Consider the following 22482-nt stretch of genomic DNA (forward strand, 5'->3'; position numbering starts at 1 on the left):
TGGTGCCACTCCGAAGAACGGCAAAGTTTTTAAAAAAAATTATGTACTTTACATTTACAACGTTATCTTTGCAAAAAATGCATATTGTGTTCTAAAAATCTGCTATGTTGGGATATACTTCATTATTGGAACAGCATTATTAAGAGTTGTTGTTTTTTGTTATTCAACACTTCAGCTTTAAAATGTTAAATTTTTTTTTAAAGATGATAGGTCTGTATGTAACGTGTTTAATTAAGTAGGGCATATGGATGCACATTTTCTCAATTAATGTATTTTTAGATTTTGACAGCTAGGGAATCTTGCTTGCATGATACCTAGTTGCACAAATTATGTCAATCCACAGTGACATTTAAATGTCACATGTATTGCTTGGACAGCTAACAATAATTCCAAAAGAGACGAGTACACCATTTTTGGAGCTGAAACACTTTAGACCAGCTTTATTAAGGAGATATAATTGGCTGACAGTTCTAGTAGCAGCAACAGCAGCAGCTTGAAGAAGACAATTACCAGATCTTCATGCCATATCTTATCTACAACATACTGAGGACCACCAGAACACAACTTTATATCGAGTGCCTCAATCAGAACCATCTATGACAGCTGCTATAAATCCAGGTTGTATGGTGTGCTTGTCACACTCATTTGCTTGACATATACTTTGAGATTTTAAGTAATTGTAAATATTACAATGACTGCCCAAAATATCTAAACCTGCTCCCCTGCTTCCCTTTAAACTCTTTTCCATCTACAGGACCTGGAAAATGAGTTTATTTCTCAGCTAGGTTAATCAGGGTGAGAGAAGGTATCTCCATTATGACTACAGAGACTGTTATTCCTGGGTGAAGTCTGAGGAAACTACTGATGTAGGGTAGTGGACCATAGTCCTGGATTCAAGAATGTTGTAGCTGTGCTCTATATCCACAGGTTTGGTAAATATAAGAACAGGCAAAGGAAGATAACATACTGCATGTGTGGATCTACATAAAAAAGTCTGCATACTGAAACAAAGCATTTTATGTTTTTTAGGGTAAATTGCCACAAAACCTGTTCACCACAAAAAAGCTTAGTTGTAAGGACTGCATCAGTTTATTCTTAATACAAATGACTTAAACCATTCCATATTAAACAGACTACTTGTATCTTCTCCAATTTTATGCCTTATGCTATAGATGAACCTACTAAAATTATACATTTAAGTAACAAGAAGAAATAACATGTTTAAAATCAATACGTGTGGCAGTCAACTTGCTGCATTTTCCAGAATTTACTTTCAAATGAAGCACAATATGATGTAAACAGATTTTATATTTTTTAAAGTATACTCTAGTACAAAACCCTTTACCAGTAAGTACTTCCTTCTAGTGTTTCCTCTGTTTAATTAACTGCAGCAGTGTACTGTATGAAGTGAATATAAGACCAGCAGAATATATCTTCTTCTTTCGGCTGCTCCCATTTAGGGGTTGCCGCAGATCATCCATCTCCATCTATCCTTGTCTTTTACATCATTTTCTGCCACACTAACTGCTTTCATGTCCTCCCTCACCACATCCATAAATATCCTCTTTGGTCTTCCTCTTTTCCTCTTGCCTGGTGGTTCAATTCGCAACATTCTTTTCCTTCATCCCTACCGTGCATGTGCCCAAACCATCTAAATCTAGCCTCTCTCACTTTGTCACCAAACTGTCGTCCCTGTGTTGATCCTCTGATATGCTCATTCCTAATTGTCTTAACCTTTGTTACTTCAAGTGAAAATTGTAGCATCTTCAGCTCTGCCACTTCCAACTCTGCCTCCTGTCTTTTCGTCAGTGCCACAGTCTCCAAACTATACAACATAGCTGGTCTCACTATCATTTTATAGAACTTTTCTTTCACTCTTGCAGGCACTCTTCTATCACAAATCACTCTTTCCACTCTCTCCATTGCTTTGGACTGTTGAACCCAAGTATTTAAATCTGTCTACCTTCATCACGTCTTCTCCTTGTAGTCGCACTCTTCCACCACCTACCCTCTCATTCACATACACATACTCCATCTTACTCCTATATATATAGCTATATAGCATATAGATACTGTATATATTTACCAGGTGAGTCTTTCTGTATATCAGTAGTTTTATCTGCATTCAGTTTTTCCTCAAAAGAAAGAAGCTTTGATGTTACTTCATTTATATTACTAGAAATGTTGTCCATCTTCTTCTTCAAATGAAGGAGCTGTATTTCTTGGCTATATAGCGTATCATTCTTGTTCTCTGCTAATTCTTCCAAAGAGAGTAACACACAATTGTTAATTTCTTACATAAAAAGCAGAATAATGCTACAAAAATAAATTAATTTACATATAATTGCATTTAATTAGATAACAAAAATATAACCCATTCATTTGCTGTAGAATGACCACAGACCCTGGAGAGGTTTACTTTGCTTTGTTTTATTGTGTGTTTAAACTATTCTGTATTTTTATGTGTGTATATTATGTAATTAGTAATGTGTAAAATTAGTATTCTACCTGTGGATTTGTTATATTGCTGTGGGCCTCTGCACTCAGTGAACTGAAATAAACTGAACTGAATTGATTTTAATGAGCATATTCATTCCAATACAAGATCTTAGGAAGATGGGGATTGTTACAGAAATGTACAAGGCAGAACACAACTCTGGGCAGGATGCCACTCCATCACAGGGTACAATTCTACAACCTCACACACATTATACAAAGTATGATTGACTAAAATTCAGAGAAACAGGTAATGACCATTAGATATCCATAATACCCATTTTCTAAAATGAGTGAAAAATTTATTAAAAAACATAATCACAATATCCATATGATGTGTAGTGTGTATTGGCCTTTGATAATCCTTGACTATTCTTCTGAAAAGCCCTAAAGAAAGATCTCAGTTGATCTTTGTCACTTGGTATTAACAGTCAATCTGATTTGACATCTCGTTTATCCAGTATAAACATGACAGTGGAGTGGGCTACACCAATTTTTATATTTTTCAAAAATGCTATGAGTTGTCTTTTTTTAAGATGCGTGTGTGTTTTATAAACTAAATGGATTAATTCAAGTGACATTAGAGACCAAATCCTAAAGAAAGGTAATATATTCTACAGCAGAGTGCTTATATTAAATCCAATAAACCCACTTAGATTTTTTTTCTGGCTTATCATACTGTGAAATTGTTTAAGATTTTCCACAATGTAACAAGAAATACATTGATATTACAGACAAAATAAAGGAAAACATAAATTACATTATATCCAATACTACTGTAATTGTGTAATTCAGCAATAAATCCCCATTTGAGAGTCAATTTTAGTGTCAGCTGTATCCTCTGTCTCTCTTGAATGAACAAGGATATTACTTATCAAATACTATAAAAACTAATTTTCTTTAGTATGAGTTAGTTGTAATATTTCCAAATGTATCAAACTGTTTCTATCAGGGGCATTAAGGACATGTTTGTTAAAAAAAAAAAAGGAAAAGAAATGTCTTTGAGATGATTAATTTTTATACATGTTTTATGATGCAAACATTTAGAGAGGTGCTGCATTGGGGTATTTAAGGATTTTACTATTATTTTAAGTTATTTTAGTCTAAATTAAAATTAGAGGGAGTTAACTTCATCAAATTCCCATGTCACAAATCCTCTTATCTGGTGAATTGTTTTTTCATTTGTAATATTAGGATTTTTATTTCAGAAAGAGTTTATCCCAAGTATGAGTTTCTCACATGAATTGGGTATAGAATTATCCATATTAGCTACAAATATTTCAAACTGTGTCATTAGCAGAGACTTACAGAAGCAAACTGAGGAAGCAAACATGATTTGGTGTTACCTGTATAGATGCATCTCAAGTTGCAGAGCTATCCTACCACTTTTGTACAGCAAACATAAAACATCTCTTGGATTGCTGATCTGTTAAAACATTGTAGATGAATGTAATATTTAGAGATGTACTGTATTTTGTGATCTACGCAAGGGCACTAGGGTTAAGTCTGCATTTCTTTTATGCAAATACTGTCCATTTGTTGGATTGCCCATCTCTACATTTGGTAGATGACCTAGCATATCACAGAAAAATAAAATTTTTGTAACAAACACATTGAACACATAACTAGAACAGAAACTTATTTCTTGTTCTACTAATAATTGGCAAAATGCTGACATGAAGTATATAATGTTTGAGGACTGAAGTCCAAATATCAAATAAACACTTTCACAAAAGACACAGATATAACAAAACAAGTGCGCTTTTTTTAAAGAACTTAATCAAAGTAAAAGAAACTGGGAAAGGGTATGACACCCACACCCACATATACAGTATGTCTGCATGGCTGGTGTAGAGGTAAGGACTGCTGTCTCCAAGTCAAGAGGTGGCAGGTTCAATTCAAGGTCTTTCATGCATTGAACTGTTTTGAGTAGTGAGTGGCTATTATCTATATATATAATTCACTAAGCCGCCAACAAGTAGCCACCCATGGAAAGCACGCACCGACAAGTAGCCACCCATGGAAAGCACGCAAGACAGCCACGCCCACCAACTCTAAGACCATTGGATATGATGACAACTCGCAGAGCCACGCCCACCAATTCGGACGCAGCAACTCACAACACCGGGCGTCATTCACGTTCATCTCTGCTAGACTCCACATGCACCTCTGAGCCACGTTGACTTTTCATTAGTCAACCTCAGTGGAACCTCGGTTCACACAGAGGCAGCGCGAGAGAGAGCCGCGCACACACACAGGCAGCGCCAGAGAGAGACAGAGGCACACAGGCAGCCCGAGAGAGAGAGCCGTGCACACACAGGCAGAGCGAGAGAGAGCCGCGCACACACACAGGCAGCGCCAAAGAGAGACAGAGGCACACACACAGGCAGCGCGAGAGAGAGCCGCGCACACACACAGACAGCGCCAGAGAGAGACAGGCACACACACAGGCAGCGACAGAGAGAGAGCCGCGCACACACACAGACAGCGCCAGAGAGAGACAGACGCACACACACAGGCAGCCTGAGAGAGAGCCGCGCACACACACAGGCAGCGCCACAGAGAGACAGAGGCACACACACAGGCAGCGCAAGAGAGAGAGCCGCGCGCACACACACAGGCAGCGCCAGAGAGAGACAGAGGCACACACACAGGCAGCGCGAGAGAGAGACGCGCGCACACACAGAGGCAGTGCCAGAGAGCGACAGACGCACACACACAGGCAGCCCGAGAGAGAGACCCGCACACACACAGGCAGCGCGAGAGAGAGACAGACGCACACACACAGGCAGCGCGAGAGAGAGGGGGCTGGACCCATAAGGTAGGAAGGCAGTTAAAGAATGCACTGGGTTTGATTTTGTTTTCATTTCTGTTTACAGCGATCGGTTCGTAGCGTGCATTGTTGCAATGTTACTTTTCTTGGTGGTTTATTAAATTACGGATTTTTTCAAATGTTCATTTTTTTCCCTGTGCTTAAAACTCATTAAAAGAAAAGTGTTTTTAGAAAGCGTTTGGAAACGCTATAGCGCAAACTATTGCAGTGTTAGTTTTCTCTGTTGTTCAAGGTTTTCTCAGTGTTATTCAATGTTTTTACATTTAGTTTACTATTACGCTGTGCATTCTATGGTTTAATTAACTATATTTGTGCTTAAAAACTTAAAATATATATTTATATACAGTTCGTACAGTCTGGAACTGATTAATTGTATTTACATACAAGCCTATGGAAGAAATTGCTTCGGTTCACGACCAACTCGGTTTACGACCAGAGTTTTGGAACAAATTATGGTCGTGAACCAAGGTTCCACTGTATTCTTTTCGGTTATGATGCACGACCGTGTCCACCATCGCAAACTGTTTTACATGCCATGGTCTTAGAGTTGGTGGGCGGGTCCCCGTGAGTTTCTCTTGCGAGCGGGCACATGACCAGGCGGTGTGTATGCTTCGAGAACGAGGGTGGACGCGGCAGGACTATCTAAGAAGAGGCATGTTTGTCACGGATGTGAATCGCTGTATGCAGCGTGTAAAACAGTTTCCGAGGGGTATCCCATGGTCTTAGAGTTGGTGGGCGGGTCTCTGTCAATTGCTCTTGCGACCGGGCACATGAGCAGGCAGTGTGTATGCTTCGAGTTCGAGGGTGGACGCAACAGGACCATCTAAGAAAAATCATGTCGTGGATGTGAATCGCTGTATGCAGCGTGTAAAACAGTTTGTTTGTCGCAGATGTGAATCGCTGTATGTGGCATGTAGAATAGTTTGCGAGGGGTATCCCATGGTCTTGCAGTTGGTGTGCGGGTCTCTGTTAGTTGCTCTTGCGAGCGGGCACATGACCAGGCAGTGTGCATGCTTCGAGAGCAAGGATGGACGCTCCAGCATCATCTAAGAAGAATCATATTTGTCGCGGATGTGAATTGCTGTATGCAGCGTGTAAAACAATTTGTTTGTCGCGGATGTGAATCGCTGTATGCAGCGTGTAAAACAATTTGCGAGGGGTATTCCATGGTCTTAGCAGTGTCTATACTTCGATGTGAATTGCTGTATGCAGCGTGTTAAACGCTGTATTGTATGTTGCCCTCTCCAGAGTTACATCTTTTCATTCACCTACAGTCGCATCCTCAAAACCAACCCCATTTGGACAACTGTGTCTTTCAGGAAGTGTTCACCCATCAATACATAATTATGCGGCGTGTGCTATGCCGCGGGTTGGCTAGTTATTATAAAATAAAAACATACATTTGATTTATTTGAGTCTGTAATAGCCAGTGTAAATTTATTTTACTTGTAAAAGTTAGTGTTTTGTTTCATTTTTCACTTTTATTCTCTCAGTCACATTCGCACTTCCCCCAATCTGACACTGTTAGTTTTCAAATAAAGATGTGCTATAACAGATGTGAACTCCAATGACAATGAGGGTTCTACATCGGAGAAAGAGAACAGAAGCCCTCCCTGCAATAAACGTCCACTCACACATAAGAACAACGCAGCTGTACCAGGTGTAAAGACATAAGTTGACACAGTTTGGATGCAGAAAGATGTTGGACGCCATCCTGCCAGTGAATCTACCACACGCATGTCCTTCAATGAAACAGCAGGGCTTACAGAGCTTGCCAAGGTATCGTGCAGAGTTCTTTTTGTGGTGGTCTTTATATAAAAAACATTTATATGTTACTAATATAAAAGCCATATTGAATGTTATTTACCTTTATTTATTTACTTATCTCCCTACAGTGTAAAGTCACAAGTAGACTGCAGAGGTTCCTGTGCGGTGGGGGGATGGGATAGCAGGCTGCTTGTTGCTTGTGCTGATCAACACGTTTGCAAAACAAAAGACACTAATAGAAAGGTGTGAAGGAATTTAAGGTGGCCCTGGATTACGAGTTTTTTTGTAGGCTTCAGGGATTCTAGTGTTGAAAGTCAGTGAATGTGGGGCATTTAGTGTAGTTTAAAAATGACATACTGTTCTGTTGTCTAGCAATTACTCTTTGCAGGTTCAGTTAGATCTTTTTAAATTAAAAACAATGTAAGGGAAAAGAAAAAGAAAAGTGCTTAAAACTGTCTGCCTGTTGAACTTGGACATTCTGACTTCATTTGTATCAGCACACTTTATATTAGTAATTGAGATCATATACAGTGATCCCTCGCTATATCGCGCTTCGCCTTTCGCGGCTTCACTCTATCGCAGATTTTATATGTAAGCATATTTAAATATATATCGCGGATTTTTTGCTGGTTAACGGATTTCTGAGGACAATGGGTCTTTTAATTTCTGGTACATGCTTCCTCAGGTGGTTTGCCCAGTTGATTTCATACAAGGGACGCTATTGGCAGATGGCTGAGAAGCTACCCAACTTACTTTTCTTCTCTCTCTTGCGCTGACTTTCTCTGATCCTGACGTAGGGGGTGTGAGCAGGGGGGCTGTTCGCACACCTAGACGATACGGACGCTCGTCTAAAAATGCTGAAAGATTATCTTCACGTTGCTACCTTCTGTGTGCAGCTGCTTCCTGAAGCGCCATGCTGCACGGTGCTTCGCATACTTAAAAGCTCAAAGGGCACGTATTGATTTTTCAGTTTGTTTTTCTCTGTCTCTCTCTCTCTCTCTCTCTCTCTCTCTCTCTCTCTCCCTGCTCCTGACGGAGGGGGTGTGAGCTGCCGCCTTCAACAGCTTTGTACCGGCGGTGCTTCGCATACTTAAAAACAAACAGCCCTATTGATTTGTTTGCTTTCCTCTCTGTTTCCTTTGAAGAGGAAGATATGTTTGCATTCTTTTAATTGTGAGACAGAACTGTCATCTCTGTCTTGTCATGGAGCACAGTTTAAACTTTTGAAAAAGAGACAAATGTTTGTTTGCAGTGTTTGAATAACGTTCCTGTCTCTCTACAACCTCCTGTGTTTCTGCGCAAATCTGTGACCCAAGCATGACAATATAAAAATAACCATATAAACATATGGTTTCTACTTCGCGGATTTTCTTATTTCGCGAGTGGCTCTGGAACGCAACCCCCGCGATGGAGGAGGGATTACTGTATAACATTTAACTGTGTGTTCTGTGTTAAGTTTACATATAAAAAGTCTTATTCTGTAAACCAAATATTTAGGCAAGAATTTTAAAAATTAACTATTTTAGGACTTTTGGATGTTATTTAATGGCAAAGGGTTTTGATAGAATATACAATTGCTGACTGGTGGAACTGAAATGTTTACTTGCTTCTATATGTAAATGTAGTATTAACAGGAACTGTTCTCTTAAGACTAGCCAGACTTGCTATCGGGAGCCTTGCTGCTCATGTTGTGCACCTCCACCAGTAGGTTGGTTTAAATAAAGAACGTCCTTGGATTTCACACTGACAAATTTTTATTTTCTCTTTATGTGCTTTTTATTTTTAAAATGTTAGTTTTCAAGGTAAAGTTATTTTCATGATAAGAGTTAAGCCCTATAAGGACTGTGTTTAAACAACCTTTTTTTATTATATCTTTTAAATGATACTTCTACAATACTGCTTTTTACATTGACGTCTGCATTGAAGGCATGATTTATTTCTAGCATGAGTAAAGCAATTACACAAAATAAAACAAATAAAAAGCTAAAAAGCAGCAAAATGGTTTAGTACTTAGCACTGCTCTCTCATAGCTCCTGGTCTGTAGCCCGCGACAGTATATGAGAATTGCAAGTTATGCTAGTTGGTAACCCTAAACTTGCCCAATTTGTGTGACTTTGAGTGTGTGTGGAAGAGTGCCCTGTAATGTCCATTCCAGTGTTGGTTCCTGCTTTGCATCCAATCCTGCTAGGCCAGATTTCACCCCTGGGAAACTAAAATTAGACAAAGTGGGCCCAAGAAATGGATGGATAAAACAATATATTTAAACATCACTGGATAATTAATTAACAAACTGAAGAAAAACATTTCAATTTGAGCAAATCATTGAATGTAAAAATAGAAGTTTGTCTTGTTTTGATTTAATTTGCATTACAGTATTATAAACTATTTGATATTAAAACATTTCAAATAAAAATGATTTAATATTTCTTTTGAAAAATTCTGTTTAATTAAAAAATGTTAGTATAAATATTAACAATCAAACATGATCTGTTTAAATATCTTGATATATAACACATAATAGTCCAACTAACCTGGATTGATGCTCTTTGAGAGTTGTGTCTTTTGTGCACTACCAGTCTCATTTGGAGTTTCTACCACTTGTCTCTGTTCTTCCTCATCTAGAAAAACAGTTTAAAGTATAACAGATTATTTTCCAAGTTCACAAAGACTAAGCCCCGTGACCCTGTAGTTAGGATATAGTGGGTTGGATAATGGATGGATGGACAAAGACTAAGAAGAGTTGCTCTTTTTTAACTCAAATAAAGGCTTCCATGTTTTACAGCATTTGATTAGTACCTAGTTTTGAAATTTTGGAAAAATGTGTGGGTGTTTTACTTGTATAAACCAATTTATTTTTCAGAATGTAATCTACATTGCATTACTGTCTTATTCTTTTAAAGTCTTCATAATTCTGAATTGGATCAAGCAGGTTTAGAAAAGGGAAACAGACAGTTTATTACTATCCATACAACTGTACAATAGTTGGAAAAACCACAGCACATAAAAGCATGCCGATCAATGTCAGCGGCTTCAAAAAAGTTCATTTTTTAAAAAGACATTAAGTGAATAAAAACCATAAACTTTGCGTTTCATGGTACTGCTTGGCTCAGGATCATAAAGCATTGCAGCATGTGGTTAAATGGCATAAAATATTCCCTGCACCCAGCTGCCTTCTGTTCTGGACATACTGTATATAATGCTTGCTGCCTTAGAAAGGCAAACAGTAAGTCAGTTAAAGTCCTCAGCTGCTCTGCACAGTCACGTTTCTTATTCATCCCTTCTAGCACTCACACCAGAAGTTTTAGTTTTGTTAGGATTATTTTTACCCACAAGTTGTAAGGATGCTGAACAGTCAGTTATAAGAATTTAAATATTCTAACATAACAGACTGTGTATAAATATTAAATACTTGTAAATACTTATTGTATATATTGTATTGATTGTATATGTATATAGTATGGGTGTTAGTTTTTATTTAATTATTTAGTTAATTGACTTGACTTAAATGTTATCACAAGAATCAGCTTTTAATGACTTGTTCAACTTTATTTTTATAATTTCTTAACCTGCTTATCCTAGATGTAACATTGGAAAAACAGCATTTATTTGCTGATGTTAGATTAAACAGGATGCGGGTAATTTAATTCCCATTAATGCTTTGAATAGTTAATACATTGTCTTCAGTTTAAGTCAAACGCTTATTTCTTACAAACTTGACTGTCTTCCACATAAACTTTTTATTCTGTTGCCACTGATTCAGTTTTGACTCCTATTACAAAATTCAGTTCTTGTCATATTGTTTTAGTTTCTATATTACATGAAGCCTGCCTTGGTTCTGAAAGAAGCAGCAATAGTAATTAACTTAGGTTGTATGATGGACACTTACTTACTTTTATTTCTCATGTAATTACACCATCTATATTACATTAACACTTGTATTCATGTCTTTCTCATTTTCACATTTCAACAATAGCATATTTTTATGATACTCAGTAGTCAGATTATTACTTAATTTTATGAGTGGTGATAATAGGGTAATTAAAGCTAAGAGGAAAACAGCTGATTTACAGGACATTTATTCTGTTAGACGGAGTGATGGCTCTGAGGCTAGGGATCTGCACTGGCAATCGGAAGGTTGCCGATTGAAATCCCGTAAATGCCAAAAGAGACTCTGCTCTGTTGGGCCCTTGAGCAAGGCACTTAACCTGCAATTCCTGAGTGCTTTGAGTAGTGAGAAAAGCGCTATATAAATGCAAAGAATTATTATTATTATTATTAGACGTTCATTTGACAAATATATATTTTTAGAGGACATTGAATAATTTATGGCATAGCATTCATACTTTACACATTTGTTTTGAATATCTAGAACATACATATAGAAAAAAAAAAAGAATTTGACTATATAAAGTATTGCCTATATACTGTATCTTCAGTACTACAAATTAAAAAAAATGCCTTCAATAATGACAAGATAGAAAACAATGATCTGTTGCACAGCACAAGTCTGTTATGCTATACACTCTCTAATGGAATAAAGCTGTTGCTCCCACAGTTTGTTTTACAATTTGCATGCAAACCAGTGAGATAATCAGCTAGACCATGTAGGAGAAATAATAGTACAGTCCAATTCTTATTGCAATGGCCTTCATATTAAGTCTGTCATTCTCATGTTTACTAATTAACACCAACATATCAGGTTGAACGTAAAACACAGATAGCTGGCTCTTAGTGACCTTGGGGCACTTGTACTATTACTGCCACACATCAAGAATGCCTTGACAAATTGTTTATTATTAAAACCAATGACTGTGTTTTATATTACATTAGCTGTAATGATTTTACAGTTAGAAGAGTCTGGAAGACCAAGAGAAACAATACAGTTAGGCAATAGGTATGTCATATGACAGGCCTTTACAGCATCATTTTCAGCTCTTTCCTTCATCTCCAGTATACATTATGGATCATCATATACTGTAATGTATGAGAGAACGTGCCACTGTTATACAATGGTGAGACTCTGTTCATGGCACACAGTTTAATGCCAGTCTTTAATAACTTACTAGTGCCAGCTATACCTCAGGTGGTGTTTAACTTAAGCAGCCTGGCTTGTCATCAACTAGCATCAGCTCATCTTGGTCACTAAATTCCACTTCTCCCTTGTGCTTGATGTAATCAGATTAGCACATGAATATGATACAGACAATGGTGAAAACTTCAGTTTTCTTCAATTGCAAACCACCACAAAAGCACACACTATAGTCATCAACTGACAATTCACTGATAGAATTCTGTCAACTAGTGTCTGATATCTTGTGGTGCCTTTTTAAAGCAGAATTATTCCAAGCCACACCCTCTTGGGAATGCCCATGTGACTTGAACGTTTTTTCCTGGCCAGCTGCATCCACAGCATATGCTATTGAGACCATTGTCTGTACAGGAACAGCCACATAATGCCTGGTCAGATGACTTATGGGACACCTGTCAACACTTGTTAGACTCCATGTCATAATGTATAGTCACTTTTATTACTAACTGTGCGTGTTTTACACAATACTAACATTCCTTACAAGATTCTGTGTTTTCAATTAATTTATCATTTATTTAATTTGGTTTTGAAATAATTTTTGCTTGCCTATTCTGTATGCTGCTTTTCATGAAAATTAATGAAGTTATTTACTTTTATGGTCTTCAGTGTAGAATAGTGGTGTATTCTGGATGCAAATGAAATTATAGTAAATGCTATAAACAAAAGTTTTGATGCATGTTTCCGTGGGCCTGTTTTTTCCATATTTTTTTTTGTTAAATTCATTAAGATGTATTTTGTGGGAGTTTATTTACATTATACACTCTATATTATGTTTTACAGGAAGCAGGTACATATCCATATCCAGTTCCATTTAAAATGAATTAAGAAATGACCAAATAATGTCAAACAATGGTGTTTCCTTAAACTTTTCTAAAAACATTTCATAAGTAGTTTTATATATGATATATTTGTATAATATAATGGAATAGAAAAAAAAATCAAAAGCAACAGTCAAATTCAAATAACTGTTCCAAGAGTTACTGTAGAAAATCAATTGAAAACAATTTCATAGAACACAATTTTTGGACATTCTTATAGCAGCAGGATAGCATTACTGTTGTATGTCCTTCTAGAAAAACTTGAAATTGATTCTTTTGACAGAGTAAAAAAACACTGTTAATTTGTGGTAAAGAGTGGTCCAAATACAGACAACGGTTGCAGGACATAATTAGGAAGACCAAAATACACAAGCTTAGGTGTAAAGTAACACTCAAAATCATGATTCAGTTACCAAACTAAATGTTTTTAATTCCTTATTTTTGAAAGTGTTCTAATCCCTGAATATAGCAAGGTCAATTCTATGATTTAATCAAATGTTAAGATGGCAGTTTGTGTGAACCTGCACTTTTATAATAGTGATATGATGATGTCATGTGTTACCTCACTGTATGTTCACATGACTTGCAACAGGCATCATTACCATCAGTAACATGGCAATGTGCATTGAAAATTATGCATGAAATGACATCACCCATACAACAAGTGTAGCAATGTCACAAAAATAATGACGAAAATAAACAACAATAAATACACTATAATAATAATTTTAAAAATGAAACAAAATTGTACAGAACAGTATTTATTAAATGATCATAACATAAAGGTTAAACCTTTTTTTATAGGTTAAAAACTTCTAAAAGGATTTGGATTAGTGCTATCATTGTAAAAAAATTGTGCATGATTTTTCTTTGTGTAAATAGGCATCTGGCAATTGGGGTCATCATCCAAGGAATGGCACATTAATTTTTTAACATCATACTGCAAAATGAGTGTGCTTAAAAAAAAAATGTGTTATCCTATACACATGCACTTTTTTATTTACCATACATCAAATGGATACTTTAAATTACATAGTTTCTGTTTCAAAAGGAATTTTGGTATCAAGGCTTTGCAGTTTGGAGTAGTGTTTGACAGAGTTTGCTACAGCTACAGATGCTACAAATCATACTAACAAAAATAGTATTGGTGCAGTGAAGGTAAAGAAACCAAACAAAAGACTAGCTGAATGAAAAGAATGGTGATCAACAATACTTGGCAGATAAAATATTCCTTTACCTATGAAAGAGCAACTCTTTTAAAATTGAAATGTGTAGCTACACTTAAAACACCGCATGTTGCACAAGAAGCACGTGTAGATCAAAGACGTCACTATTCCATTTTGCATGGAGTCCACCTCATGAGATAACAGAAATCAAAGAAAACATAAGTAATACATTGTAAATTTGCTTTCCAGTTAATACTTAATGTTAATACCTGCATAGTTCAAAAGACTGTTCAGAAAATTCTGTTACTGGTTAAAGGTATTAATATAATGAGAAAACAATGAAGGTTGGGTATTGGCCCTGTACTCTCTTCAAACAAAGTTTTAGTTTCTATATTTGATAAAGAATGTCATTTATGTTGCAGTTTATTGAGCCTCTGACTATTTAATCTATTATTACACAAAGACCATGTTTGTGACACCATGCAAATTCCTCCTAAAGAAGTGAGTAGGAGAGAGAGGAAGAACTAGCAAAGAAAGGGCCCAGATTTTTAATTACAGAATCTCAGGGAGACTGAGCTAATTATGGCAGACTCTGATACAAAGTAGGGAAAAGCTACTCAGGAAAGTCAGTCTGGAGGCACAAATACTGACAAAAATCACTCACACAGACTAGTGAAGCATCAGTTAATCTAAAATCAACATCCTCAGCTCCTGTTGGGAGCCTAGGGCAAGTTGCCAGGAGGCACTTGTTAGTCTGAGGTATTCCAAAAGACAGGCGCTCCAAAAAAGAAGGAGGATTCTAAAGATATCACTTTCGTTTACAAGAAAAAAGAAGCTGTTAATATTGACAGATGACAGGTCTTCACCTGTGCCTCACTATTTCTTCCATTTTTTTTTCCTTGATTTTTTTTTCTCCTCATCTTCATTACTGTTAATTTTAAAATTTTTTCAGTTTAATTAGGAGAATAAAGGGTCATGGCTTAATATTAAAATATATTCCTTAGTTGCTGTACCTATTTTGTCCTGCAGGTACTGGGGGGGAATAATGGACCCTGCATCACTACATTCCTTTGCAATAGCATTAGTGTCCCTCTTGCCCCTCCACTTGCAAAGTAAGTCCATTCACAAAAATATTTGTTGGTTTAGCTTTTTGTTACCCTCAACCATTGCTCATTTTATTGTTAATATCATAATAATTTAGATGTGTGCTTTGTTTTAGGTGCACTTACAGTTTGGAATATACAGTATATCTATATCTACAGTATGCAGCTCAGTCTTTCTTTGTTTTGCTTGTTCTTTATGCACAGACTCAAAATTGGTAAGTTGTTGAAATTTTTAACCCTGACCCTCACTTGCATGAATAATATTTAGGAATTGCAAAAGCCTGCCAATAAAATTAGGTCTTCTGCCAAGTCTTCTTCTATAGTGACTTCTAGTGAATGACTAAACATGTGTGGTGCACAGTTAGAGATGATTGTTTATGGCTGTAATGTATGGCAATTGATTTGTATAAGTAAAGATTTTGGAAGCAGGATAAAGATTTAGTCAAAAACAAACAGTGCTAAAATGCATACTTATAGGGAAGAGGATTGATAATTATGGAATTACAGCAATTATTTAGTATCTTATTCTTATTAATTTGAAAATATGTGTGCAACTTTACTTAGGCATCATACTAAAGAATGGCAAATGACTTTTATACATTAAGATTATATGCCATAACACAAACTATAAAAAAAGTCAGAAAGTTTGAATACTTTTAAAGAGTTGCCATAGACTGGATTTTTTACTTGTTTTTCAAAATAATTTTTCTTTGCATCCTTGGGAACACTAAGGTACTTCTGCAGTGTTTTAAGATTCTGAGAACTCATTGTTTATAGGCACATCAAAAATATGGGTTCTTAAAAATTAAAATATATCAAAAATTATATTCAGTAAAGAACAGAGTACGTACAATTTTCCAAAACACCTCAGCATGTCTGATATTGACCTTAATTGCAATGTATTTGCCTTCAGCAGTGTATACCCCTGTGTCATTCTGCTTATTTTTTTACCATTCCTACAGATGCATAAATAAATAAATAATGCTTGCCCCAAGCTCATTCTCACTGCCTGCTGTTCTAATGGAGCCCTTGAACTTTTGCAGCTGATGTACATTTTAAGTCTATTTTATAACTGTGATATAGAAAAATTAACTAATTCCTTCCACTTACTGTGTCCTGGGTGTATCAGCACAGATTCACTACTACAGAAACACCAATGTGTCATCACACAACAAAGCATAAAGCCACGTTTCTCTTTTTTCAGCTATTGTGAGATGCCAAGTTAGGTGCTTGGGTCAGCTGTACAGTGTCTAATAGGCTAGTTTTTATACTGTGTAAGGACAGCACATTAAATCAGAGTGTCCATGTTCCTACATATTGATTGTACCATATTTATGTACTTTATTTACCTAACACAGTAATTGGCATTTATCAGACCAACTGGAACTTTCTTTACTCTTTCACTAATATTATACTTACAAACAGTGTGGCGTGTGATTTATTTGTGTGTACTCTTTCATTAATCATATAGCGAAACTTTACTGCAGTGCTGAATACATGTTTTAGTTAGGTAATCCAATTAGTCAGTGCCTACACTAACAAATCTTACACTTAAGTTTCACTCTTTGTGGCAGTTTAGTTTTAAAGCAGTGAAAGTCAGAATATTTTTGTATTAATGTTAGAAAAATAATTTATGACAAAAAACAAAACTGCCTTTCAGACCTGACTCTTTAAGGACTATTAAAAGAAGAAGTGCAGGGACACACCAGTACTTCTGTCGAACTCTGTAGCCTAAACTGAAGCCAGTAATGTGCTCAGAAGTGAGTGAATCCAGCAGAGAGAACCAACCACTTCAGACCAGAGCTATGAGGAGTTTGGAGTGTGAAGGAGCACTGGAGGACAAAGCAACACTAGCAGGAAGAATATTATAATAATATTATAAGGAGTTCAGAGACTTTCAAACATAAGTTTTAAAAAGCAATGTACTGTACTTCTGCCTGTCATTACATAAAACAATTTTACCCTTCAGGAGATATAAATATTTAGATCACAAAGAAATACTCAGTAAATACTTAAATGTCACAGTTAAGCCAGAGAAATGTCAAGATCGTACAACAAACCTTTTGTTTTTGCTTTAATTTTTAAAATATTTTACAATTTTCTTAGTGACATCATGATAATTGCCATTTTGTGGTATAAGCATTGTATTGAGTACAATGACATTTTTACATGCATGTCTAAACAATATGCAACATACTTCCACACTCAAGCACCATAATAAACGAGAGTATAAATGTTATCATCTCCAGACTTGTCTGGATTTCTGTGTATACTCTATTTATTTTAATGGCTAACGTTTTTAATCCTGGATTCTTACTAACTTCAGAAGTCATATGGCCGTGTTATAATAAAGTGCGGCAAGGCTTTCATTGTATCCAAAAGTTGCTATATAATAAAGAAAAGACCTCACAAAAGATAACACTATTCTCGTTAAAATCTTCTGATTACAAGTCTAGTTTGGTTAATGACTTTAAGTTTAATAATCCCTATAAAACATTGATGAATGGTCTTTTGTATTGAATTTGGCAGCAACTGACTTCCATGTTTCAGAATCCCTAAAAACCTCTTCCCCTTGATTAATGATTTTGGCAGGTCAGAACATTTTTTGGAAAGCTCCTAATTATCATGATAGAGGCAATTACAAGAAAGAAAGAAAGCAATTAATTAGTTAATCCATCTGTCTATTAATGCATCGTCATAAGGCTATTTATGGGGAAAATAAAATGATAGTACAGATTATATCCATCTCTAAATTTTTAATCCTATTGAATTTAACCACAAGTATGTGGGGAAGCAGAGTTTATCACATTGGCATCAGGTTCAAGGTACTTAACAACTTGGGACAGAGTATGTGTTTGAATGGCTTGTTCAGATTTCTGATTTGAATCCCATTAAGAACTGTCCTATTTACTTCATATCTGTATAAAAAATTAGTATAATAATTTACCCTAATTTGCTATTTTAACTACATTGCCCATCAAAACAATAGAATCCCAGGTCTTATTCAATGTGGGGTGTCTTTTGTGCAGAGGTTTCATGTTCTTGTTTTTAGAGTGACTTTTTATCACAGTAAAGAGATTCTGTTCTCTATTAAGGTAAATTATTCTAATATTATTTAATACAAGATATGACATAACTGATATGCTTATTAGACTTAAGTTCTAATTTTGTTACTATTGATAATATCATTCTACTAGCAAAATACCCGCGCTTCGCAGCGGAGAAGTAGTGTGTTAAAGAGGTTATGTAAACATATATATACATATACATATATACATATATATACATATCTACATATACATATATACATATATATATATATATATATATATATATATATATACATATACACATCCACATATATATACATATATATACAGTAATCCCTCCTCCATCGCGGGGGTTGCGTTCCAGAGCCACCCGCGAAATAAGAAAATCCGCGAAGTAGAAACCATATGTTTATATGGTTATTTTTATATTGTCATGCTTGGGTCACAGATTTGCGCAGAAACACAGGAGGTTGTAGAGAGACAGGAACGTTATTCAAACACTGCAAACAATCATTTGTCTCTTTTTCAAAAGTTTAAACTGTGCTCCATGACAAGACAGAGATGACAGTTCCGTCTCACAATTAAAAGAATGCAAACATATCTTCCTTTTCAAAGGAGTGCGCGTCAGGAGAGAGAGAACAAAGCAAGCAGTCAAAAAAAAATCAATAGGGCTGTTCAGCTTTTAAGTATGCGAAGCACCACCGGTACAAAGCTGTTGAAGGCGGCAGCTCACACCCCCTCTGTCAGGAACAGACAAAGAGAGAGAGAGCCAGAGAAAAATAAAGTCAAAAATCAATACGTGCCCTTTGAGCTTTTAAGTATGCGAAGCACCGTGCAGCATGTCCTTCAGGAAGCAGCTGCACACAGAAAGTAGCAACGTCCCTATCGTCTAGGTGTGCGAACAGCCCCCCTACGTCAGCGCAAGAGAGAGAGAGAGAGAAAGTAAGTTGGGTAGCTTCTCAGCCATCTGCCAATAGCGTCCCTTGTATGAAATCAACTGGGCAAACCAACTGAGGAAGCATGTAGCAGAAATTAAAAGACCCATTATCCGCAGAAACCTGCGAAGCAGCGAAAAATCCGCGACATATATTTAAATATGCTTACATATAAAATCCGCGATGGAGTGAAGCCGCGAAAAGCGAAGCTCGATATATCGAGGGATCACTGTATACACATATCAACATATATATACACATACATATACACACATACATACACACACACATATACATATATACATATACACATACATACATAGTGCGTTGTAACACGGGCTGTGATTGTTACATGGGAGGGAGACGACAAATCACAGCTTCCCGCTTTCTAATCGGGCCTGTGATTGGTGCTTTGACTGATGCCCAGATCCCACAGTATCTCCCCTTAGGAGAGGCGTTAGGCAAGTGTAATTGAATAGCGGTGCTGCAAGTTTAGCTTTACACCTGTTTTTAAGGCTTATTGACTGAAAGGGGCTTTCATGAAAAAAGTTAGGGATTTGCTACAGGATACACCCTCCACAAGTTAAGGAAGTAAAAATAAAGGTATATATTTCTGTTTTATTTAAACCTTTTAAGTTTGTATGCGGGTGGCATGGTGGCGCAGTGAAAGGTGCCAGTTAGGAGATCCGGGTTTGCTTCCCTGCGTGGAGTTTGAATGTTCTCCCCGTGTCTGTCTGGGTTTCCTCCGGGTACTCCGGTTTCCTCCCACAGTCCAAAGACATGCAGGTTAGGTGCATTGGCGATTCTAAATTGTCCCTGGTGTGTGGGTGTGTGTGGGTATGTGCACCCTGCCGTGGGCTGGCACCTTGCCCGGGGTTTGTTTCCTGCCTTGTGCCCTGTGTTGGCAGGGATTGGCTCCTGTATTTACGATATAGCGGTTTGGATAATGGATGGGTGGACATTTGTATGCATAGCCCCATTTGCCCGTTTTCATTTTTTTTCTTTCTTCAGTAATATTTCAGCAAACCCAGAGCTTGTCAGTTCAAATCCTGGTACTGACACCACTGTGTGACCCTGAGCAAGTCACTTCACCTGCCTGTGCTGTAAAAAACAAAAGTAATGTAACAAATTGTACCTCAGATGTTGCAAGTTGCTGGAATAAAGGCATAAGTCAAATAGATAAATATGTATTATACACATAGGAAATATTCATTTATTTTCAGTTAAGTCATCTGCAGCAAACCTTTATAAATGAGGGTTTCTCCTTTTTAGATAGTGCAAACTGTTTCTTCTTCATTGAGGTTTTCTCTTGGAGAGCTTTTTTCATTTCATTGAAAATTAAAGCAGCAGCTGCCAAAATATGTAGCTTTCTTATTAATTTTTCAACATTGTGTAAAATAACTTTATAAAGTAACATAAAAGGTTTAAATACTGGTTATCCTTTTACACTAAAATATTACTAAAGAGATACAAAAAAAGTAAAATGCATATGTTCTTTTTCTTTAAGGAGATTAAATATTACTGAAGAAAGAAAAAAAAAACTAAAACAGCCAAATGGGGCTATGCATATGAACTTATAAGGTTTAAATAAAACAGAAATATTTACTTTTATTTTTACTTCCTTAACTTGTGGAGGGTGTATCCTGTAGCAAAGCCCTAACTTTTTTCGTGAAAGCCCGTTTCAGTCAATAAGTCTTAAAAACAGGTGTAAAGATATTGACAATAAGCTACGCAAACCCACCAAGACATGGAATCATTTAAATCAAGTATCATTACATCTTCCTTTCTTAAAGAGAATTAAGGCAGTACTTATAAGCTTACATATATATATATATATATATATATATATATATATATAGACATACATACATATATATATCTATATATCTATATCTATATCTCTATATACATCTATATATATATATATATATATATATCTATATCTATCTATATATATATCTAAATCCCCGCGAAGTACTGCTTTTAAATTTTTATTAAGAAGAAAACCTTTTTAAATTAAGGGAAAATATACCAATAACAATTTGTTAAGGATCTGTTTTTTTGTGAAGCAGCCTTAACACAGCTTTTCCGCTGTTTTATAAACGAACGCCATATAAGGTCTTCCTTTTTCCTTGCTTAGCCAAGGAAGGAGCCTTTTTATTAAATCCAAGGGTTCTTCGCTTTCTTTTTTTTTCTTTTTTTATGATTGTTATAGTTCTGTTTGTATACCACGTTGTCAGTTCAGCACTCCGGTTGTAATATGACCAAGCTGTGCAAGCTTACTGTTAAGAATGCAACGTATAGTTGTACAGGAGAAAAGCAATCTTGCCTCAAATCAATGGCAACCTTTTGTAGGTCTATGAACTTAATTTAAACTTTAGGTTTACACGGTGCTTTCTTTCCGAAGTACCTGCACTCATGAATGTGTCTGTATGCGTCAGTCGCTCAAATCCACGCGCTTCGCACCGGCGAAGTACTGCTTTTAAATTTTTATTAAGAAGAAAAGAAAACCTTTTTAAATTGAGGGAAAATATACCAATAACAATTTGTTAAGGATCTGGTTTTTTGTGAAGCTGACTTCACACAGCCTCTCCACTGTTTTATAAACGAACGCCATATAAGGTCTTCCTTTTTCGTTGCTTCGCCAATGGAAGCAGCCTTTTTATTTAATCCACAGGTTGTCCGCTGTTTTTTTGTTCGTTTATTATGATTGTTATAGTTCTGTTTGTATACCGCGTTGTCAGTTCAGCACTCCGGTTGTAATATGACCAAGCCGTGCAAGCACACTCTTGAGAATGCAACGTATAGTTGTACAGGAGAAAAGCAATCTTGCCTGAAGTCAATGGCAACATTTTGTAGGTCTATGAACTTAATTTAAACTTTAGGTTTACACGGTGCTTTCTTTCCGAAGTACCTGCACTCATGAATATGTCTGCATGCGTCAGTCGTTCAAATCCCCGCGCTTCGCACCGGCGAAGTACTGCTTTTAAATTTTTATTAAGAAGAAAAGAAAACCTTTTTAAATTGAGGGAAAATATACCAATAACAATTTGTTAAGGATCTGTTTTTTTGTGAAGCTGCCTTCACTCAAGTGATCACTTCGAGCTGACTTGCTGGCTAACCATAAGCGTTACCTGGTAGGTAACCACCCATACAATCAGATTGTGAATCAGACTACGAATGCCGTGAATGTAATTACCCCGATCTACATGCTGTCAAATAAAC

General features: G+C 36.3%; 1 protein-coding gene across 2 annotated transcripts in view; it reads right to left on the reverse strand.

Annotated features, from left to right (window-relative positions):
* Window positions 1-22482, reverse strand: part of LOC114652016 (multimerin-1-like) — a 627482-nt gene that overhangs the window by 561747 nt on the left and 43253 nt on the right. For both annotated transcript variants that reach the window (XR_007934941.1, XM_028802164.2), the window contains exons 4-5: window positions 9628-9714; window positions 2087-2260 (exon numbers count right to left, since the gene is read on the reverse strand). Coding sequence is in view for 1 of the 2 variants with exons in the window: in XM_028802164.2 (XP_028657997.2) it covers window positions 2087-2260; window positions 9628-9714 (261 nt within the window). In the remaining variant the exon portion in view is untranslated. The remainder of the gene's footprint in view (window positions 1-2086; window positions 2261-9627; window positions 9715-22482) is intronic.

The sequence above is a fragment of the Erpetoichthys calabaricus genome, chromosome 5, assembly GCF_900747795.2.
Source record: "Erpetoichthys calabaricus chromosome 5, fErpCal1.3, whole genome shotgun sequence".
NCBI lineage: Eukaryota > Metazoa > Chordata > Cladistia > Polypteriformes > Polypteridae > Erpetoichthys > Erpetoichthys calabaricus.